Below are 18,715 nucleotides of genomic sequence, written 5' to 3'. Positions count from 1 at the left end.
TTCTCCCCGTGTCTGGGTGGGTTTCTTCCGGGTGCTCCGATTTCTTCCCACAGTCCAAAGATGTGCGGTTTAGGTTGATTGGCCATGCTAAATTGACCCTAGTTTTGGGGTGGATTAGCAGGGTAAATATGTGGGGTTACGGGGATAGGGTGGGATTGTTGCCAGTGCAGGCTCGATGGGCCAAATGACCTCTTTCTGCACTGTAGGGATTCTATGATTCTGCGGTAGTTCTCAGTGAATTGATGCCATGAGCTCTGTGAAGTCACAACAGACTTTCTATACCATTGAGCTAAACAGTACATAGTATTTCAACTTTGACCTTATAAAGGATTTATATAGATTTATTATATCTACTTTAATACTCTGAAACATGGCTAAGGGAGGGACAGGACTGGCAGCTTAATATTCCAGAGTACAGATTCTATAGGAAAGATAGAACAGGAGGTAAGCGAGGAGGGGGAGTTGCACTTTTGATTAGGGAAAGCATCACGGCCGTACTGAGGAGGTATATCCGAGGGTTCGGCCACTGAGTCTATATGGGTAGAACTGAGAAATAAGAAGGGGGAAATCACTTTGATAGGGTTGTACTATGGGCCCCCAAATAGTCAGCAGGAAATTGAGGAGCAAATATGTAAGATTACAGATAGCTCCAAGAAAAATAGGGTCGTAATAGTCGGAGATTTTAATTTTCCCAACATTGACTGGGACAGCCATAGTATTAGGGGGTTGGATGGAGAGAAATTTGTTGAGTGTATTCAGGAGGAATTTCTCATTCAGTATGTGGATGGCCCGACTAGAGAGGGGGCAAAACTTGACCTCCTCTTGGGAAATAAGAAAGGGCAGGTGACAGAAGTGTTAGTGAGGGATCACTTTGGGACCAGTGACCATAATTCTATTAGTTTTAAGGTAGCTATGGAGAATGATAGATCTGTCCCAAAAGTTAAAATTCTAAATTGGGGCAAGGCCAATTTTGATGGTATCAGGCAGAAACTTTCAAAAGTTAATTGAGGGAGTCTGTGGGAAGGCAAAGGGACGTCTGGTCAATGGCACGCTTTCAAAAGTGTGTTAACCAGGGTTCAGGGTAAACACATTCCTCTTAGAGTGAAGGGCAAGGCTGGCAGAAGTCGGGAATCCTGGATGACTCGGGATATTGAGGCCCTAGTCAAGAAGAAGAAAGAGGCACATGACATGCATAGGGAGCTGGGATCAAGTGAATCTCTTCAAGAGTATAGGGGGTGTAGGAGTAGAGTTAAGAGAGAAATCAGGAGGGCAAAAAGGGGACATGAAATTGTTTTGGCAGATAAGGCAGAGGAGAATCCAAAGAGCTTCTACAAATACATAAAGGGCAAACGAGTAACAAGGGAGAGAGTAGGGGCTCTTAAGGATCAACAAGGTCATCTATGTGCGGATCCGCAAGGGATGGGCGAGATCCTAAATGAATATTTCTCATCAGTATTTACTGTTGAGAAAAGCATGGATGGTAGGGAACTTGGGGAAATAAATAGTGATGTCTTAAGGAGTGTACATATTACAGACAAGGAGGTGCTGGAAGTCTTAAAGCGCATCAAGGTAGATAAATCCCCGGGACCTGATGAAGTATATCCCAGGTCGTTGTGGGAGACTAGGGAGGAAATTGCGGATCCCCTAGCCGAGATATTTGAATCATCGATAGTCACGGGTGAGGTGCCTGAAGATTGGAGAGTGGCAAATGTTGTGCCTTTGTTTAAAAAGGGCTGCAGGGAAAAGCCTGGGAACTACAGGCCACTGAGCCTCACATCTGTGGTGGGTAAATTGTTGGAAGGTATTTTGAGAGACAGGATCTACAGGCGTTTAGAGATGCAAGGACTGATTAGGGACAGTCAGCATGGCTTTGTGAGTGGAAAATCATGTCTCACAAATTTAATAGAGTTTTTTGAAGGGGTAACCAAGAAGGTAGATGAGGGCAGTGCAGTTGATGTTGTCTACATGGACTTTAGCAAGGCCTTTGACAAGGTACCGCATGGTAGGTTGTTGCATAAAGTTAAATCTCACGGGATCCAGGGTGAGGTATCTAAATGGATACAAAATTGGCTTCTTGACAGAAGCCAGAGGGTGGTTGTAGAGAGTTGTTTTTCAAACTGGAGGCCTGTGACCAGCAGTGTGCCTCAGGGATCAGTGCTGGGCCCACTGTTATGTCATTTATATTAATGATTTGGATGAGAATGTAGGAGGCATGGTTAGTAAGTTTGCAGATGACACCAAGATTGGTGGCTTAGTGGACAGTGAAGAAAGTTATCTCCAATTGCAACGGGATCTTGATCAATTGGGCCAGTGGGCTGACGAATGGCAGATGGAATTTAATTTAGACAAATGCGAGGTAATGCATTTTGGTAGATTGAACCAGGGCAGGACTTACTCAGTTAATGGTAGGGCGTTGGGGAGAGTTACAGAACAAAGAGATCTAGGGGTACATGTTCATAGCTCCTTGAAAGTGGAGTCACAGGTGGACAGAGTGGTGAAGAAGGCATTCGGCATGCTTGGTTTCATCGGTCAGAACATTGAATACAGGAGTTGGGACGTCTTGTTGAAGTTGTACAAGACATTGGTAAGGCGACACTTGGAATACTGTGTACAGTTCTGGTCACCCTATTACAAAAAGGATATTATTAAACTAGAAAGAGTGCAGAAAAGATTTACTAGGATGCTACCGGGACTTGGTGGATTGAGTTATAAGGAGAGGCTGAAGAGACTGGGACTTTTTTCTCTGGAGCATAGGAGGCTGAGGGGTGACCTTATAGAGATCTATAAAATAATGAGGGGCATAGACAAGGTAGATAGTCAATATCTTTTCCCAAAGGTAGGGGAGTCTAAAACTAGAAGGCATAGGTTTAAGGTGAGAGGGGAGAGATACAAAAGTGTCCAGAGGGGCAATTGTTTCACACAGAGGGTGGTGAGTGTCTGGAACAAGCTGCCAGAGGTAGTAGTCGAGGCGGGTACAATTTTATCTTTTAAAAAGCATTTAGATAGTTACATGGGTACGATGAGTATAGAGGGATATGGGCCAAATGCGGGCAATTGGGATTAGCTTAGGGGTTTTTTACAAAAAAGGGGCAGCATGGACAAGTTGGGCCGAAGGGCCTGTTTCCATGCTGTAAACCTCTATGACTCTATATGTTTTGGCATAAAACCAGGTTTTTCCATTAACTTTTTAATGACCTTTTTAACTTGTGGGTTGATATTAAGATTTTGTTATTAAAATTAACCTTGAGTGCGGCTTCAGGTAGGAGGTTAAACAGAACAAGACACATAGCTGGCACAGGGAGCTTGTTTCCTACAGATGAGTTTCAAAGGCATTATTAGCGTAGTATAAAGATCCATCACTTTGAGAAATGATTTATGTTGGCATTGAGTGCAAGAGGCGCTCCATTCTCGTAGGTGACATGCCATAGTCTAAGCAACAGGAAATACCCACACCCCCAAATGTCACACATAACGACAATCTTAGGTCAAATCCTTATGTCCTGCAGTAGAAACCCACAGGCAATAAAACAATGGGCTGCCCCATTAGAGCATTACATCACTGAAATGGGGTAGGGAGAGGAAGGGAACTGAGCAAAATATATGTTGCCAACCAGCCCTCAGTTGGCATTTTGAATGCACACAATGAAAAAGTGATGTACCTGGGTGAGCGGATATCTGCCTTCACGTAGAATTGTCTGATAAAATACTGTTTAACACAGCACTTCCCAAAGTATTTTCCAAAATGACTTCGTTTTAACATGAAAATTAATGTGACTCTAGATGCCAACAAAAATGAAACAGCAACAAAGCAGCACACTGCAACATTCAGTATATAATTACTGAAGTTTGATATATTTGATCAACATACATCATATAAATATGAAAATCTAAGTTTTTTAAGTATGTATGTGATTAAAGTTTTGTGTAGTCACCAGTCCATTAGTTTATCTGAGCTGCTCCAGGTTACGGAGCTTGGCCGGAAAGCAGCAGAAGCACAGGTTGAGGGTTTTGATGTGGCTGATGTTGGTGTCCAGGTCATTCAGCAGTGCCGGGATGACCGGGTTGGGATCAGCCACCCCACAGATTAATAAGATTAAAAATTCTGAAAAATATTATCGCCCCCCTCGTGGCACATAAACTGATTTATGAGCATTTAGGGAGAATTACCCGTGCAATCTTCTGTTGTTTGTCCTCCTCCACTGCAAGAAAGCTAGTGCAGTAAATAGGAACCACAACCTTTTGTAGGGCTGCGAGCAGGTCTCGAGCTTGTTTCCGCTGACTGTGAATACACAACGAAAGAAAGGTGAGGCACTACATGCTCCAAAAACAAGGAAAGATTCAATTATTTCCAATATTAGAACTTTTCTGTACATTTGCACACATTTCACAAGACGTAAAATGATAAAATATAATGCCACTGACTACATAAATGTTAATGATACCATCACCGTAGAGCTCAAAACAGTGGAGAAGAAAGATCCATGTGTATTTGCAGGATCAAAGCTCCTGCAGTCTGCGTTTTAATCACAGGGCGGTATATTTTGTCTGAGAATTTCGTAAAGTAGCAGAAATGAAGTGCAGTAAAGGGTTCTGCTCTCATTAGTAATGTTGGAGTCCAAGAGCTTCTGAATAATTACTCACTCAGAACTACACTAATCAGGTCATTATATTTTTTATATAATGAACACATTTCTGCATGTGTGTGAATCTATCTGATTTCTGACTGCATGTTCATCTGGTGGAATATACTATGAGGTTGTGTCTCCTAACCTGCAACATCTGCTTCAGGTTAGTTTCTTGAACTAAGATGGGCATGTTTACTGTTCGGACCCATTAGGGCTGGAAGGGAAGGTGAGCATAAATCTAATTCCCAGTCCCCATTTAATGGGTCTGAACAGTAGTACATGGTAGTCATAGTTAAAGAAACTAACTCAAAACAGATCAGATATTAGATACAAGGAATACAAGATATACAAGAGACAAAATATACAGAATTGGCTAAGATGTTTGGCATAGACAGATTGACATCTGGGTGTTGAAGAAAGTGCTACAGACAAGTAATGTGGACAGTTGATATCAATGGTAAAACACAGAATTTGACCCCATTTTTTGCCTTTTCCCCCTTCCCTGTACCATGCTTTATACTTGCCTTGAGCACTAGATCTGTGTTTGCACCATTCTATTGTAAGTGGTCATAAGGAGGTGCTGGAAGGTAATCCAGGGTGAGTTGACCTGTAATTTTCCTCCTCTGCAACCTCAAGGAAGGGTGCCTGATCTTGGTTTGCTGTCTGCTAGGATGGTACAGCTGGGATTCACAACTCATCATGTAGGATATATCCATGTGCCTCCACTCCATGACACAGCATATTGGAGATGCCACCTGCAGCCTCGCCACATCTCCATCACAGTGAAACCATGACGAACACTTAGATTACTGAGAAATGATGAGGGATTCTGCAGAATGGGGATAAATCAGAGTACCACATCCAAATTCCTGCTCAAATCCAAATACAGACTGGATTTCCTCCCACCCCAATATATCGGTCACCATACACAAGAGCTTTGGGTATCTTCTATCAAATGCTCAGGATTTTCTATCCATCAGATACTAACCAGTGATGCAGCACATCATTTATCAGGTAGATCAGATGAAGGCGCAGTTCGAAATGGGCTCCTTCAGCTGTGATGCGGTTTCTCAGGTGGCCAGACATTAGTTCACAGTGCTGTGGGGTTTTTGCATTGTTAAACATCCAGTTCTTACCAGCCTAAGGAAGAAGAAAAGAAAATGGCAGGAGATCATGGAGAGTTTGGTCACTTCTTTGAATTGTGATAAGACAAGTAACTTAAAGAATAAGTATCATCATCAGTATCACTCACTAAAATAATTAAAAAGCTATTAAAATCTCTTTGCTTTTCTTCCTGACCCTAATGTTGACTTTCAAAAAAAATTGAATGGTAGGTGTTGTTAATTTATTGGGAAGAAAATGTTACATGACAATGTTTTAATTCCAGCTGTTCTCAAGGTTCAGGAGTTTTGAATAGTCTCCTTTCACTGTCAATGGCTCCATACAACTGCAGTTCAGAGGGTAATTGTGACAGTTAAAGTGCTAGAAGGTTATGTCGTGGCCAGACTACCAAAGCATTGGGATATTCCAAAGTTGATTCAAACAACCCAATTTAGCCTTTACATTACTCTTTGAAATACAGTACAACAGGTGGAAAGTAGGATAAAGGGTGCATGCATATGAGCAATGTTCTCTCTAAGCCAGTGGGGGCCACATGTGGCCATTGGGTTCTGAGTGCGGCTCACAGACATTCTGTTGACTGCTGTCCACACGCAGGGTTGCCATATTCCATTGATTTCCATCTACGTAGTTTTCTTCCTACAGGTATGACTGAGGCGATATGCAAGTAGAGCAAGGACAAATTAAATAATCTGTGTGCTAATCACACACAACATTGATTCTGAGAGCTGCATGCTCCCTCTGCCTCCAAGGGATGAATATTTCTTTTATTTTTACCATTTGAAGTTGATGATAGTTCTATTAATACATGAATAACAAAGCATTTTCTATATCTCGATATGAAATATTCCGCATGTACTAAATGTATTTAATCTTATTCGTAGGGTCATGGTTCGTGACAAAGCCCGATTTCAATCTTGTGGCCCATTGAGATGAAGGAGTGCCACTCATGTGGCCCACTCACTAGCCTAGTTTGCTCATCACTGCTCTACGTCAAGCTCCCACACAGATCATGCTCAAGCTTCAGGTTATCATTGTGCAGAGTGGTGCACTTGTATGAATTGGTCCATGCATAACAAATAAAAATGAGATGAGATGTCGGTGGTGAGTACTGTCTTCAACCTATGTACCTCTAGTTTTAGACTCCCCTACCTTGGAAAAAGATATTGACTATCTAGATGATCTATGCCCCTCATTATTTTATAGACCTCTGTAAGATCATCCCTAAATTTCCTACACTCCAAGGAAAATAGTCCCAGTCTATCCAGCCTCTCCTTATAACTCAAACCATCAACTCCCGGTAGCATCCTAGTAAATCTTTTCTGCACTCTTTCTAGTTTAATAATATCCTTTCTATAATAGGGTGACCAGAACTGTACACAATATTCCAAGTGTGACCGTACCAATGTATTGTACAACTTCAACAAGGCATCCCAACTCCTGTATTAAATGTTCTGACCAATGAGACCAACCATGCCGAATGCCTTCTTCACAACCCTGTCCACCTGTGACTCCACTTTCAAGGAGCTATGAACCTGTAGCTCTAGATCTCTTTGTTCTATAACTCTCCCCAATGCCCTACCATTAACTGAGTAAGTCCTGCTCTGGTTCAATCGACCAAAATGCATCACCTCGCATTTAAACTCCATCAGCCCGTTCATCAGTTGTGAGAAGGGATGACATACTGAATGGGTCAACAAACAGGGTTTTATTGGTTGAACTTAGAAATAAAAAAGGGGCAGTCACACTACTGGGAGTTTACTACAGACCCCCAAACAGTGAAAGGGAGCTAGAAAAACAAATTTGTGGGCAAATTTCTGCCTAAAAGAACAAGAGGGCAGTAATAGTAGGAGCCTTTAACTATTCCAATATCAACTGGATTCAAACAATATAAGGGGACTGAGGGAGAAGAATCCATGCAGTGTGTCTAGGAAAATATTTTCAATCAATTAATGACAAACCCAATGAGAGGAGATGCAATTCCAGGCTAGACTTGGAGAATAAAGAAGGGCAAGTGGGTAAAGTGATAGTTGGTGACCATATCGAGGAAAATGATCACAATTCAGTTAGAGTTAGCATTATCATGGAAAAGGACAGAGATAAAGCAGGAGTAAAAGTTTTGAACTGGGGAAGGCAAATTTTGCAGGAATGAGAAGGGACTTGGCAGAGGTGGGCTGGACAGCACTGCTAGAAAACCAGTGGGAAGCACTAAAAAGCGAGATCCTAAGTGTACAAAGTAGACATGTCTCCTCCAAAATTAAGAATGGTACTGCCAAATCTCGACCCTCCTGGTTGTCGAGACGAATACAGGGGAAGATCAAACAGAAAAAGAAAGTGTACAATAGGCACAAAGTAGTAAGCACTGCATGTAGCCTAGATGAATATGGGAAGTGCAGGGACGAAGTAAAAAAGGAAATGAGGAAATCAAAGAGAGGGCATGAAAAAAGATTAGCAAGTAAAGTTAAAGAAAATCCAAAGATATTAATGGTAAAAGGTTAGTGGGACCTATCAGAGATGAAGGAGGGAACTTGTGTGTAGATGTAGAGGCTGTGAGAAAGATTTTTAATGAGTATTGTGTCTGTGTTTACAAAGGAAAGGGATGATGCAGATTTAGTAGTTCAGGAGGAACACTATAAGATATTGGATGGGATAATCATAGAGAAAGAGAGGAAGTACTCAAACGGTTAGAATGCTTGAAAGTTGATAAGTTGCCAGGGCTGGATGGACTGCTTCCGAGGCTGCTGAAGGAAATCAGGGAGGAGATAGCAGATGCTCTAGGGATGATTTTCCAATCCTCATTAGACACAGAGGAGGTACTAGAGGACTGGAGAAATGCAAACATAGTTCCATTGTTTAAAAAGGGATGGAAGGAAATGTCAAACAATTATAGGCCAGTTAGACTTGCATTGGTGATTTTCCCACCATACCAGGCAACATCCTGGTAAATCTCCTCTGCACCCTTTCCAACACTTCCACATCTTTCCTATAATACAGCGACCAGAACTGTACGCAATACTCCAAATGCGGCCGCACCAGAGTTTTGTACAGCAAAATGGTCAGCATGGATTTGTTAAAGGAAGGTCTTGCCTCACAAACTTGATTAAATTCTTTGAAGTGACAAGAAGGATTGATGAAGGTAGTGCAGTGGGTGTTGTATACATGGATTTTAGCAAGGCGTAAAAGCCCATGGGATACAGGGAAACATGGCAAACTGGATCAAAAGTTGGCTTAGTAACAGGAAACAAAGAGTAACAGTTGATGGATGCCCTTGCGAATGGAGAGTTATTTCAAGCGGTGATCCACAGGAATTGATGTTGGGACCCTTGCTGTTTATATTAACGATTTGGATGTGGACGGGGTGTGGGGAGCACGATTGGAAAATTTGCAGATGACACAAAGATTGGCCAAGTAGTGGATAGCTATAATCTACAAAATGATACCAATGAGTTCATGGAGTGGATGGTAAAATGACAGATGATTTTAACATAGAGGAGTGCGAGGTAATGCATGTAGGGAGGTCAATGGGTAGATGAAGTGAGAGATCTTGGATTACAAGTGCACAGCTCCCTAAAGGCTGCAGTTCAAGTAGACGAGGTTGTAAAGAAGGCATATGGAATGCTGTCATTCATTGGCAGAGGTACAGAATATAAAAGGATGTAGTGTTGGAATTGTATAAAACACAACTGGAATATTGTGTGCAGTTCTGGTTACCATATCACAGGAAGGATGTAATTGCTCTGGGGAGAGTGCAGAGGAGGTTGACGAGAATGTTGCCAGGGCTGGGAAAGTGTAGCTATGAAATTGGATAGGTTGGGATTATTTTCCTTGGAACAAAAAAGGCTGAGGGGTGACTTGATTGAGGTGTACATAATTATGAGGGGAAGGGATAGACTGGGCAGGATAAAATTGTTTTCCTTGGTGGAAAAATCTAGAACCGGAGACATCGATGCAAGATAAGTGGCAGTAAGTGTAGAGGGGACGTGAGGAGGAGCTTCTTTTTTTACACAAAAGGTGGTGGTTGTCTGGAATTCGCTGTCCAAGTCAGAGACACTAAACTCTTTTAAAAAGTTCCTTTATCCACCCTGCTTTGTTACATTCTCAGAGAACTCTAATAAATCTGTCAAACACGATTTCCTTTCAATAGAACAATGTTACCCATGTCTGATTGCCAAACGCCTGAATCTGTACAATCTTGGGACTTAGGCTGAATACCCTGAATGAACTCATCATCAAAGCTACCTTTGACAACTTGATAAATCCAATCTACATGAAGATCAAAATCGTCCACAATTATTGCAGTTCTTTTCTTACAAGTCCCCACGACTACTTTATTTATATTGTCTTACAGTTTATTCTACTGCAGAGAGATGACAAACTACTGCCAATTATTTATTTTCCTTGCTATTTCTTACCTTCACCCAAACTGATTTTACATCTTGGATCTTCTGAGCCAAGATAATTTCTAATGAATGTTAATAAAACAAGACGTTATTATTTTGATGGGTATAGATAGAGTGAATGCAAGCAGGCTTTTTCCGCTGAGGCGAGGGGAGAAAAAAACCAGAGGGCATGGGTTAAGGGAGAAAGGAGAAAAGTTTAAAGGGAATATTAGGGGGGGGCTTCTTCACGCAGAGAGTGGTGGGAGTGTGGAATGCGCTGCCGGATAAAGTGGTAAATGCACTTTTAACATTTAAGAAAAACTTGGACAGGTTCATGGATGAGAGGGGTGTGGAGGGATATGGTCCAAGTGCAGGTCAGTGGGACTAGGCAAAAAATGGTTCGGCACAGACAAGAAGGGCCAAAAGGCCTGTTTCTGAGCTGTAATTTTCTATGGTTCTATAGCTATCCCAACTCCTTTTCCTTCCTTCCAATTCCCAGTTTTGACCAGTTTGCAAGTATATTTTTGTAATGGCTATCATATCCATTTATAATACAAATGTTGCGTGCATTCAGAAGAGAGTTTAATTGTTTTTTTAAAAGCATTTTTCTCTATCCTGACCCTATTTACTTATGCACTCGTATTTGTATGCTCAGTCTCATCTGGTCACACTCTTGTAATCATTACCTTCATCACTACACTGCACTATTGCCTTCCCCTTTCTTGTTAATCTTCTAAATTATCCCCCACCTGAATCCTCCCTCTTTCCAATCCTCGCTATTCAATTCACCAGGACACTGGCCCTAGCACAGTTCAAGTGAAGTCTGTCCCAACATAACAGTTTCTTCTTTCCACAGTATTGGCACCAGTGCCTCATGATGGAAGCCTATATCTCCCACAGCAATATTTGAGCCACACATTCAACTCTCAGATCTTATTTATCCTAATGTCAATTTGCTTGTGGCTCAGATAGCAAATGGCTCTTCATTTCAATTTAGCCCCTAGTCGCTCATAATCCCTTATCAGAACCTGTTCTAGTCCTAGGTGTAAAATTGGTATCCACATGGACCATGAAAACTGGATCCTTCCCCTCCTAACTCCAGATGTGCTTAACCCTGGAGCCAGGCAGGCAAAACAGCCTTCGGACTGATGTTCTAGGCTGGAGAGAACAGTTTCTATCTCTCTAACTATACCGGCTCCCTCTACCACATGAATGTATTTTGCTGACTTTTTGGTACTTTAGGGTATCTGAACACCGCTAAACTGGAACTGAATTACTCCAAACAACAACTTTTCACCATTTATCTTTTGGAGCTTCTTGTACTCCTCAGCATGAGTGATATCAGTGCTAGGGAGTGGAGCACTCCCACATTTTTAAAATCTCCATTGCAATGCTCATTCTTCACTCCGCCGTCCCCGTCCCCCCCCAATGGGAAAAGAGGAATGTAAGGAGCAGAAAAATCAAAATGCAACTTGTGGTTCCTCCAATCCCACTCGCCTGCTTAATTACTCATTGATACATTACTCACTCTCAAAAACCAGATAACTGTGACCATCAAAATAGTAGCAATGTATTTTTATTTTTCATCATACTCTCATTTTCTACCTGCTGTTGAATGTGGCATCACAAATTGGAACATAGTTCCACAGGAATGAAACCTCCCTCCAGTAAATCTGGCAATGTGACTGTTCTCCACATGAAAGCCCAGACTGAATGTACCTGCGATAGCTGACCACTGTCATTGCCAACTCTGACTGTGTCTGAACTCAGTGTCATATGTACAAACACATTCCAGGCACACGGGTTAGTGAAGTGGAATTCTAGCCTCGCCTCTGCACTGGGAATGTCGAACCTAATTCTAGTAAACCTACTGCTGCCTTTAATGATGTCAGATAACTCAACATAAACCAGGAATCAAGCCTTTCAGAGCCGTTTAGTTTCAGTGTCATCTTGAGCTATGACACAAATAGCATTACACCTCTCCCTTCACTCCATCACAAACTGTGTTGACCTGAATGCTTTAATATAAGTTTTGGTAGCTAAAGTTAAAGATCAGGGCGTGTTGGAATTTTCATCTTTTAAGGCTCAGATTCAACACGAATCATGGTTTTATACAGGGCCAATGTGCAGAGATAATAAAAGAGGCAGCATACTGAGATGGCATCTTTGGTACAGCTGTCAATAATGGGCTGTAAGAGACTGTCAAACTCGGTCATGTCCAGCTGCGTCTCTGACAGGAGCTTCTGAATTTGCTGTTCCATTGCCAAGGCAATTGCTGCAGTTATCTGTTCCTGCGCAAAAATTAAAACAGTTTCGTTAGATATGGGAAAGAATCAAAGGATAAGAGCAAATTACAGAAATGCACATTCGGTATTGGTTCTGATGAACGGTTACATCTCATGGTGCTGTTTTTCTTCCTGTTTCAGATGCTGACCTGCATTTCACCATCCTCTACTTTTCACTCGTTTTTCTGTGACATACAGCAATCCCTGACAAATACAACTTATTCCCCAACTTTGTACTGTCTTCTTAAACCATGGACTGAGCCGAAGAGGACTGGGGTCACACAAAGGAATAGGAACCCCTTAAATCTATTCCACCAGGCACTTACATAATGCCTTAAAACTCCACTTACCAACGACTGATTCTGCTTTGTTTGTTTGATAAACTCCTGAGAAGCACCTTGGGATACCTCACTATATCAAAGATGCTACATAAATGGAAATTGATGTTGTTATAAATCCCTTGATATCCTAACCTAATAAAATCTATTTATTTCACTCTTGAAAACTGCATTTGAAACCCAGCATCTGCAGCCTCTTTGAGGTAAGAGAATCCTGGATTTCCACTACTCCAGACCTGAATTCCTCCTATTGATACAAATAGATTATTTTTATCTATCCTATTAAATTAGTTTTAATTTTAAATATTTCAATTGGATCATTAAACATCAGATCGTTTAAGAGTTGAGTATTCAGTGGCCAGTTCAAAGTTGGAGATGTTAACTGGAACATTGTCAAATGTGTAACTGGATTTATAGTATGCCAGGATAACGGAACACGAGCCTCATCAATTGGATGCTGCCAGGTACAGTTACTGACCTGTCTCTGCATGAGGAGGTGCTGCTCCTGCTGCTGCAGATTCCACAGGCTCTGCTGAATCAGCTCCTCCAGCTGTGGCTGGCCAGGAGCCGGAGGTGTGGGTGGTTGAGTTAGAGTTGGGGCAGGAGCTGGGACTGGCACAGCAGTGGAGGCAGGAGGAGGAACTGGGGCTGGGATTGGAGCTGGCACAGGGGCTTGAGCTGGAGGTTCACTTTCCTGCCCTGACGGATTGCACAACACTGCAAAAAGAACAGACAGAGAGAAGTTAATGTTAAATATTCCACCATTTCATGTTTTTCAATACGGTTCAAATTCTGTCAGTATCTCTGATGTAATTCTCTTTACAACACCCCCCCCCCCCCTTTCTTTCTCCGAGACCATACAGGGATCCAGGTCCCTGGGCAGTGCAGGCCTTCTGGTGCCTCAGGAATAAATTATTCACCAGGTAAAGGCACAACTGAGCTAGGCTTGATATTATCCTCACCAGACACCCACCTAAACTGGATTTCACTGCACATCCAATCAAGTGTGGGAACCCAACTGACCCTTTCCTTTAACCAGCCCAAGGACACCGAGTTGTCCTGTCAACTCTCCCGAAGCTAATTAATTCAGGGTGGATGACCTGATTGACCTTGCAAGGCCAGATTGGAGACCCTTTCTGATCTACATGATTGAATGCCATACCAAAGCTTAACATTTACCCAGGACAGCAAAAGGGGAATTTTGCTTTCTAAACTACAATCTTTTGACTAGAAACAGAAAGAATTTTGTTGCAGGAATAACATTTTCCACTTATCAGCAAGAACATTCCGTTCCACCACTGACTGCAAACATGTAATTACATTCAATGGTATTTGTCACTCCGAATAGCATTTCATGTTGCTATTGCTATGACATTTAATTCATCAGTAGAACCAATTACTCCTACAGCCAGCTAATTGGTTGAATTTGGTCACATTTCAGATGGTTAGAAAAATCCAAGAATGGATACGACCCTCAGAGCATTTTCACACGTCAGACGTGGCTCAGGAATAGCACACTCACCCAAGCCAGAATGTTGCGAGTTCATGTCCCAACCAGGGACCTCAGCACATAATCTAGGTTAATACTAAATAAAATACTGAGCGAAGGCTGCATTGCCAATGGTGCTGTCTTTTGCATGGAAACAGATGATCTGCCTGTAAACTGAATGCATGCCTTGATTTACCACAATCAGATTAGTCCTAGCAACTGTGTTCTTCACTGATTTGCAAAGGAAATAGTACCTTTTAGATAGGAGCAGATTAACAATGACCACAAGGAATGCAAAGACATGATAACAATGCATGCATAGAACATAGAAAAGCTACAGCACAAACAGGCCCTTCGGCCCACAAGTTGCGCCGAACATGTCCCTACCTACTAGGCTTACCTATAACCCTCTATCTTACTAATTTCCATGAACTTATCCAAAAGTCTCTGAAAAGACCCTATCGAATCCGCCTCCACCACCACTACTGGCAGCCGATTCCACGCACCCACCACCCTCTGAGTGAAAAACTTACCCCTAACATCTCCTCTGGACCTACTCCCCAGCACCCTAAACCTGTGACCTCTTGTGGCAACCATTTCAGCCCTGGGTAAAAGCCTCTGAGAATCCACTCTATCAATAGCTCTCAACATCTTATACACCTTTATCAGGTCACCTCTCATCCTTCTCCAAGGAGAAAAGACCTAGCTCTCTCAACCTATCCTCATAAGGCATGCCATCTAATCCAGGCAACATCCTTGAAAATCTCCTCGGCACATCCTTTCTGTAATGAGGCGACCAGAACTAGGCACAGTACTCCAGGTGGGGTCTGACCAGGGTCCTATACAGCTGCAGCATTATCTTCCGATTTCTAAACTCAATTCCTCTATTGATGAAGGCCAGTATTCCATACGCCCTCTTAATTACAGCCTCTACCTGTGACGCTGCTTTGAGTGTCCTATGAACCCGGATCCCAAGATCCTTCTGATCTTCCACACTGCCAAGTGTCTTATCCTTAATATTATATTCTTTCATCCTATTCGACCTGCCAAAATGAACCACCACACACTTATCTGGGTTGAAGTTCTCCTGCCACTTCTCCGCCCAGTCTTGCATCTAATCTATGTCTCGTTGCAACTGCTGACATCCCTCTACACTAACCACTACACCACCAATCTTTGTGTCATCAGCAAACTTGCCAACCCATCCTTCCACTTCCTCATCCAGGTCATTTATAAAAATCACAAAGAGCAAGGGTCCCAGAATAGATCCCTGGGGCACTCCACTGGTGACCGACCTCCATGCTGAAAAAGACCCATCTACAACCACTCTTTGCCTTCTGTGGGCAAGCCAGTTCTGAATCCACAAAGCAATGTCCCCTTGTATCCCATGCCCCTTCACTTTCTCAATAAGCCTTACATGGGGCATCTTATCAAATGCCTTGCTGAAATCCATATAAACTACATCTACCGCTCTTCCCTCGTCTATGTTTCTAGTTACATCTTCAAAAAATTCAATTAGGCTCGTAATAGTTTCCTTGAACAGCATGTTACGGAACCGACGAGGGAACGAGCTATTTTGGATCTGGTATTGTGTAACGAGGTAGGTAGAATTAAGGATCTTATTGTGAAGGACCCTCTTGGGTCTAGTGACCACAATATGGTCGAATTTCTGATTCAGATGGAAGAGGAGAAAGTTTGGTCTCAAACCAGTGTCCTCTGTTTGAACAGAGGGAAATATGATAGGATGAGGGATGAATTGGCTAAGGTAGACTGGGAGAGCAGGCTGGCAGGTAGGATAGCTGAGGAACAGTGGAGGATTTTTAAGGAGATCCTTTTCAGTTCTCAGCAAAAATATATTCCAGCAAAAAACAAGGATTGTAAGAAAAGGGAGAACCAGCCGTGGATAACGAAGGAAATAAAGGAGAGTATTAAAATAAAAACAGCTGTGTACAGAGTGGCCAAAAATAGTGGAGAAACAAGTGATTGGGAAAAATTTAAGAAACAACAAAGAGAGACTAAGAAAGCGATAAAGAAAGGAAGGATAGACTATGAAGCTAGGCTAGCAATTAATATAAAAAATGATAGTAAAAGTTTTTATAAATATATAAAAAGGAATAGAGTGGCTAGAGTGAATGTTGGACCCTTGGAGGACGAGAGGGGGGAGTTAATAGTGGGAAATGAGGATATGGCTGAGTCTTTAATTAAGTTTTTTGTGTCGGTCTTCACGGTGGAGGACACAAATAGTTTGCCAAATATTAACGAAAGAGGGTTGGCAGCAGGAGAAATACTTAATACAATTAATGTTACCAGAGAGGCAGTGCTGGGTAGACTAATGGGACTGAAGGTGGACAAGTCCCCGGGTCCGGATGGAATGCATCCCAGGGTATTGAAAGAAATGTCAGAGGTAATAGTGGATGCGTTAGTGATTATTTATCAAAACTCGTTGCATTCTGGGGTAGTGCCGGTTGATTGGAAAACGGCTAATGTTACGCCGCTGTTTAAAAAAGGAAGGAGACAAAAGGCGGGTAACTATAGGCCGGTCAGCTTAACGTCTGTAGTAGGGAAAATGCTGGAATCCATTATTAAAGAGGAGATAGCAGGGCATCTGGATAGAAATGGTTCGATCAATCAGACGCAGCATGGATTCATGAGGGGAAAGTCGTGCTTGACGAACATGTTGGATTTTTATGAAGATGTGACTAGGGCGGTTGATGGAGGAGAGCCGGTGGATGCGGTGTTTTTGGATTTCCAAAAGGCGTTTGATAAGGTGCCCCATAAAAGGCTGCTGAAGAAGATTAGGGCACACGGAGTTGGGGGTAGTGTGTTAAAGTGGATTGGGGACTGGCTATCCGACAGGAAGCAAAGAGTCGGAATAAATGGGTGTTTTTCCGGTTGGAGGAAGGTAACTAGTGGCGTGCCGCAGGGATCGGTACTCGGGCCGCAACTGTTTACCATTTATATAGATGATCTGGAGGAGGGGACGGAGTGTAGGGTAACGAAGTTTGCAGACGACACAAAGATAAGTGGAAAAGTGAATCGTGTGGAGGACGGAGAAGATCTGCAGAGAGATTTGGACAGGCTGAGTGAGTGGGCGAGGATATGGCAAATGGAGTATAACGTTGAGAAATGCGAGGTTATACACTTTGGAGGAAATAATAACAAATGGGATTACTATCTCAATGGAAACAAATTAAAACATGCTACCGTGCAAAGGGACCTGGGGGTCCTTGTGCATGAGACGCAAAAGCCCAGTCTGCAGGTACAACAGGTGATCAAGAAGGCAAATGGGATGTTGGCCTATATCGCGAGGGGGATAGAATATAAAAGCAGGGATGTCTTGATGCACCTGTACAGGGCATTGGTGAGGCCGCAGCTGGAATACTGTGTGCAGTATTGGTCCCCTTATATGAGGAAGGATATATTGGCATTGGAGGGAGTGCAGAGAAGGTTCACCAGGTTGATACCGGAGATGAGGGGTTTGGATTATGAGGAGAGGCTGAGGAGATTGGGTTTGTACTCGTTGGAGTTTAGAAGGATGAGGGGGGATCTTATGGAGACTTATAAGATAATGCGGGGGCTGGATAGGGTGGAGGCGGAGAGATTCTTTCCACTTAGTAAGAAAGTTAAAACTAGAGGACACAGCCTCAAAATAAAGGGGGGTCGGTTTAAGACAGAGTTGAGGAGGAACTTCTTCTCCCAGAGGGTGGTGAATCTCTGGAATTCTCTGCCCACTGAGGTGGTGGAGGCTACCTCGCTGAATATGTTTAAAGCGCGGATGGATGGATTCCTGAGCGGTAAGGGAATTAAGGGTTATGGGGATCAGGCGGGTAAGTGGTACTGATCCACGTCAGATCAGCCATGATCTTATTGAATGGCGGGGCAGGCTCGAGGGGCTAGATGGCCTACTCCTGCTCCTATTTCTTATGTTCTTATGTAAGGCATGATCTGCCTTGGACAATGCCGTGCTGGCTATTTCTGATCATACTATTCCTCTCCAGATGTTCAGAAATCCTGCCCCTCAGGATCTTCTCCATCAACTTACCAACCACTGAGGTTAGACTCACTGGTCTATAATTTCCCGCGCTATCTCTTCTCCCTTTCTTGAATAACGGAACCACATCCGCAATCCTCCGGAACCTCTCCCGTCTCCATTGATGACGCAAACATCATCGCCAGAGGCTCAGCAATCTCTTCCCTTGCCTCCCACAGTAACCTGGGATACATCCCATCCGGTCCCGGCGATTTATCTAACTTGATGCTTTTCAAAAACTCCAACACATCCTCTCCCCTAATGTCCACATGCTCAATCTTCTCAGTCCACTGCAAGTCTGCACTGCAACTACCAAGATCCTTTTCCACTGTGAATACTGAAGCAAAGTATTCATTGAGTACCTCTGCTATTTCTACCGGTTCTATACAGACTTTCCCACCATCACATTTGATAGGTCCTACTCCTTCACATCTTATCTTCTTGCTCTTA

At 42.8% G+C, this 18,715-nt stretch overlaps 1 protein-coding gene across 2 annotated transcripts in view; it reads right to left on the bottom strand.

The window, feature by feature from the left end:
- The window catches only part of cherp (calcium homeostasis endoplasmic reticulum protein), a 91,886-nt gene that overhangs the window by 51,641 nt on the left and 21,530 nt on the right, over window positions 1–18,715 (bottom strand). For both annotated transcript variants that reach the window (XM_078198065.1, XM_078198066.1), the window contains exons 3-6: window positions 13,225–13,463; window positions 12,277–12,414; window positions 5,614–5,765; window positions 4,168–4,279 (exon numbers count right to left, since the gene is read on the bottom strand). In XM_078198065.1, the coding sequence (XP_078054191.1) occupies window positions 4,168–4,279; window positions 5,614–5,765; window positions 12,277–12,414; window positions 13,225–13,463 (641 nt within the window). The remainder of the gene's footprint in view (window positions 1–4,167; window positions 4,280–5,613; window positions 5,766–12,276; window positions 12,415–13,224; window positions 13,464–18,715) is intronic.

Source organism: Mustelus asterias, chromosome 26, assembly GCF_964213995.1.
Source record: "Mustelus asterias chromosome 26, sMusAst1.hap1.1, whole genome shotgun sequence".
Taxonomy (NCBI): domain Eukaryota; kingdom Metazoa; phylum Chordata; class Chondrichthyes; order Carcharhiniformes; family Triakidae; genus Mustelus; species Mustelus asterias.
Note: the sequence above shows the minus strand (reverse complement) of the source record. Positions and strands in the feature narration are given on the sequence as shown.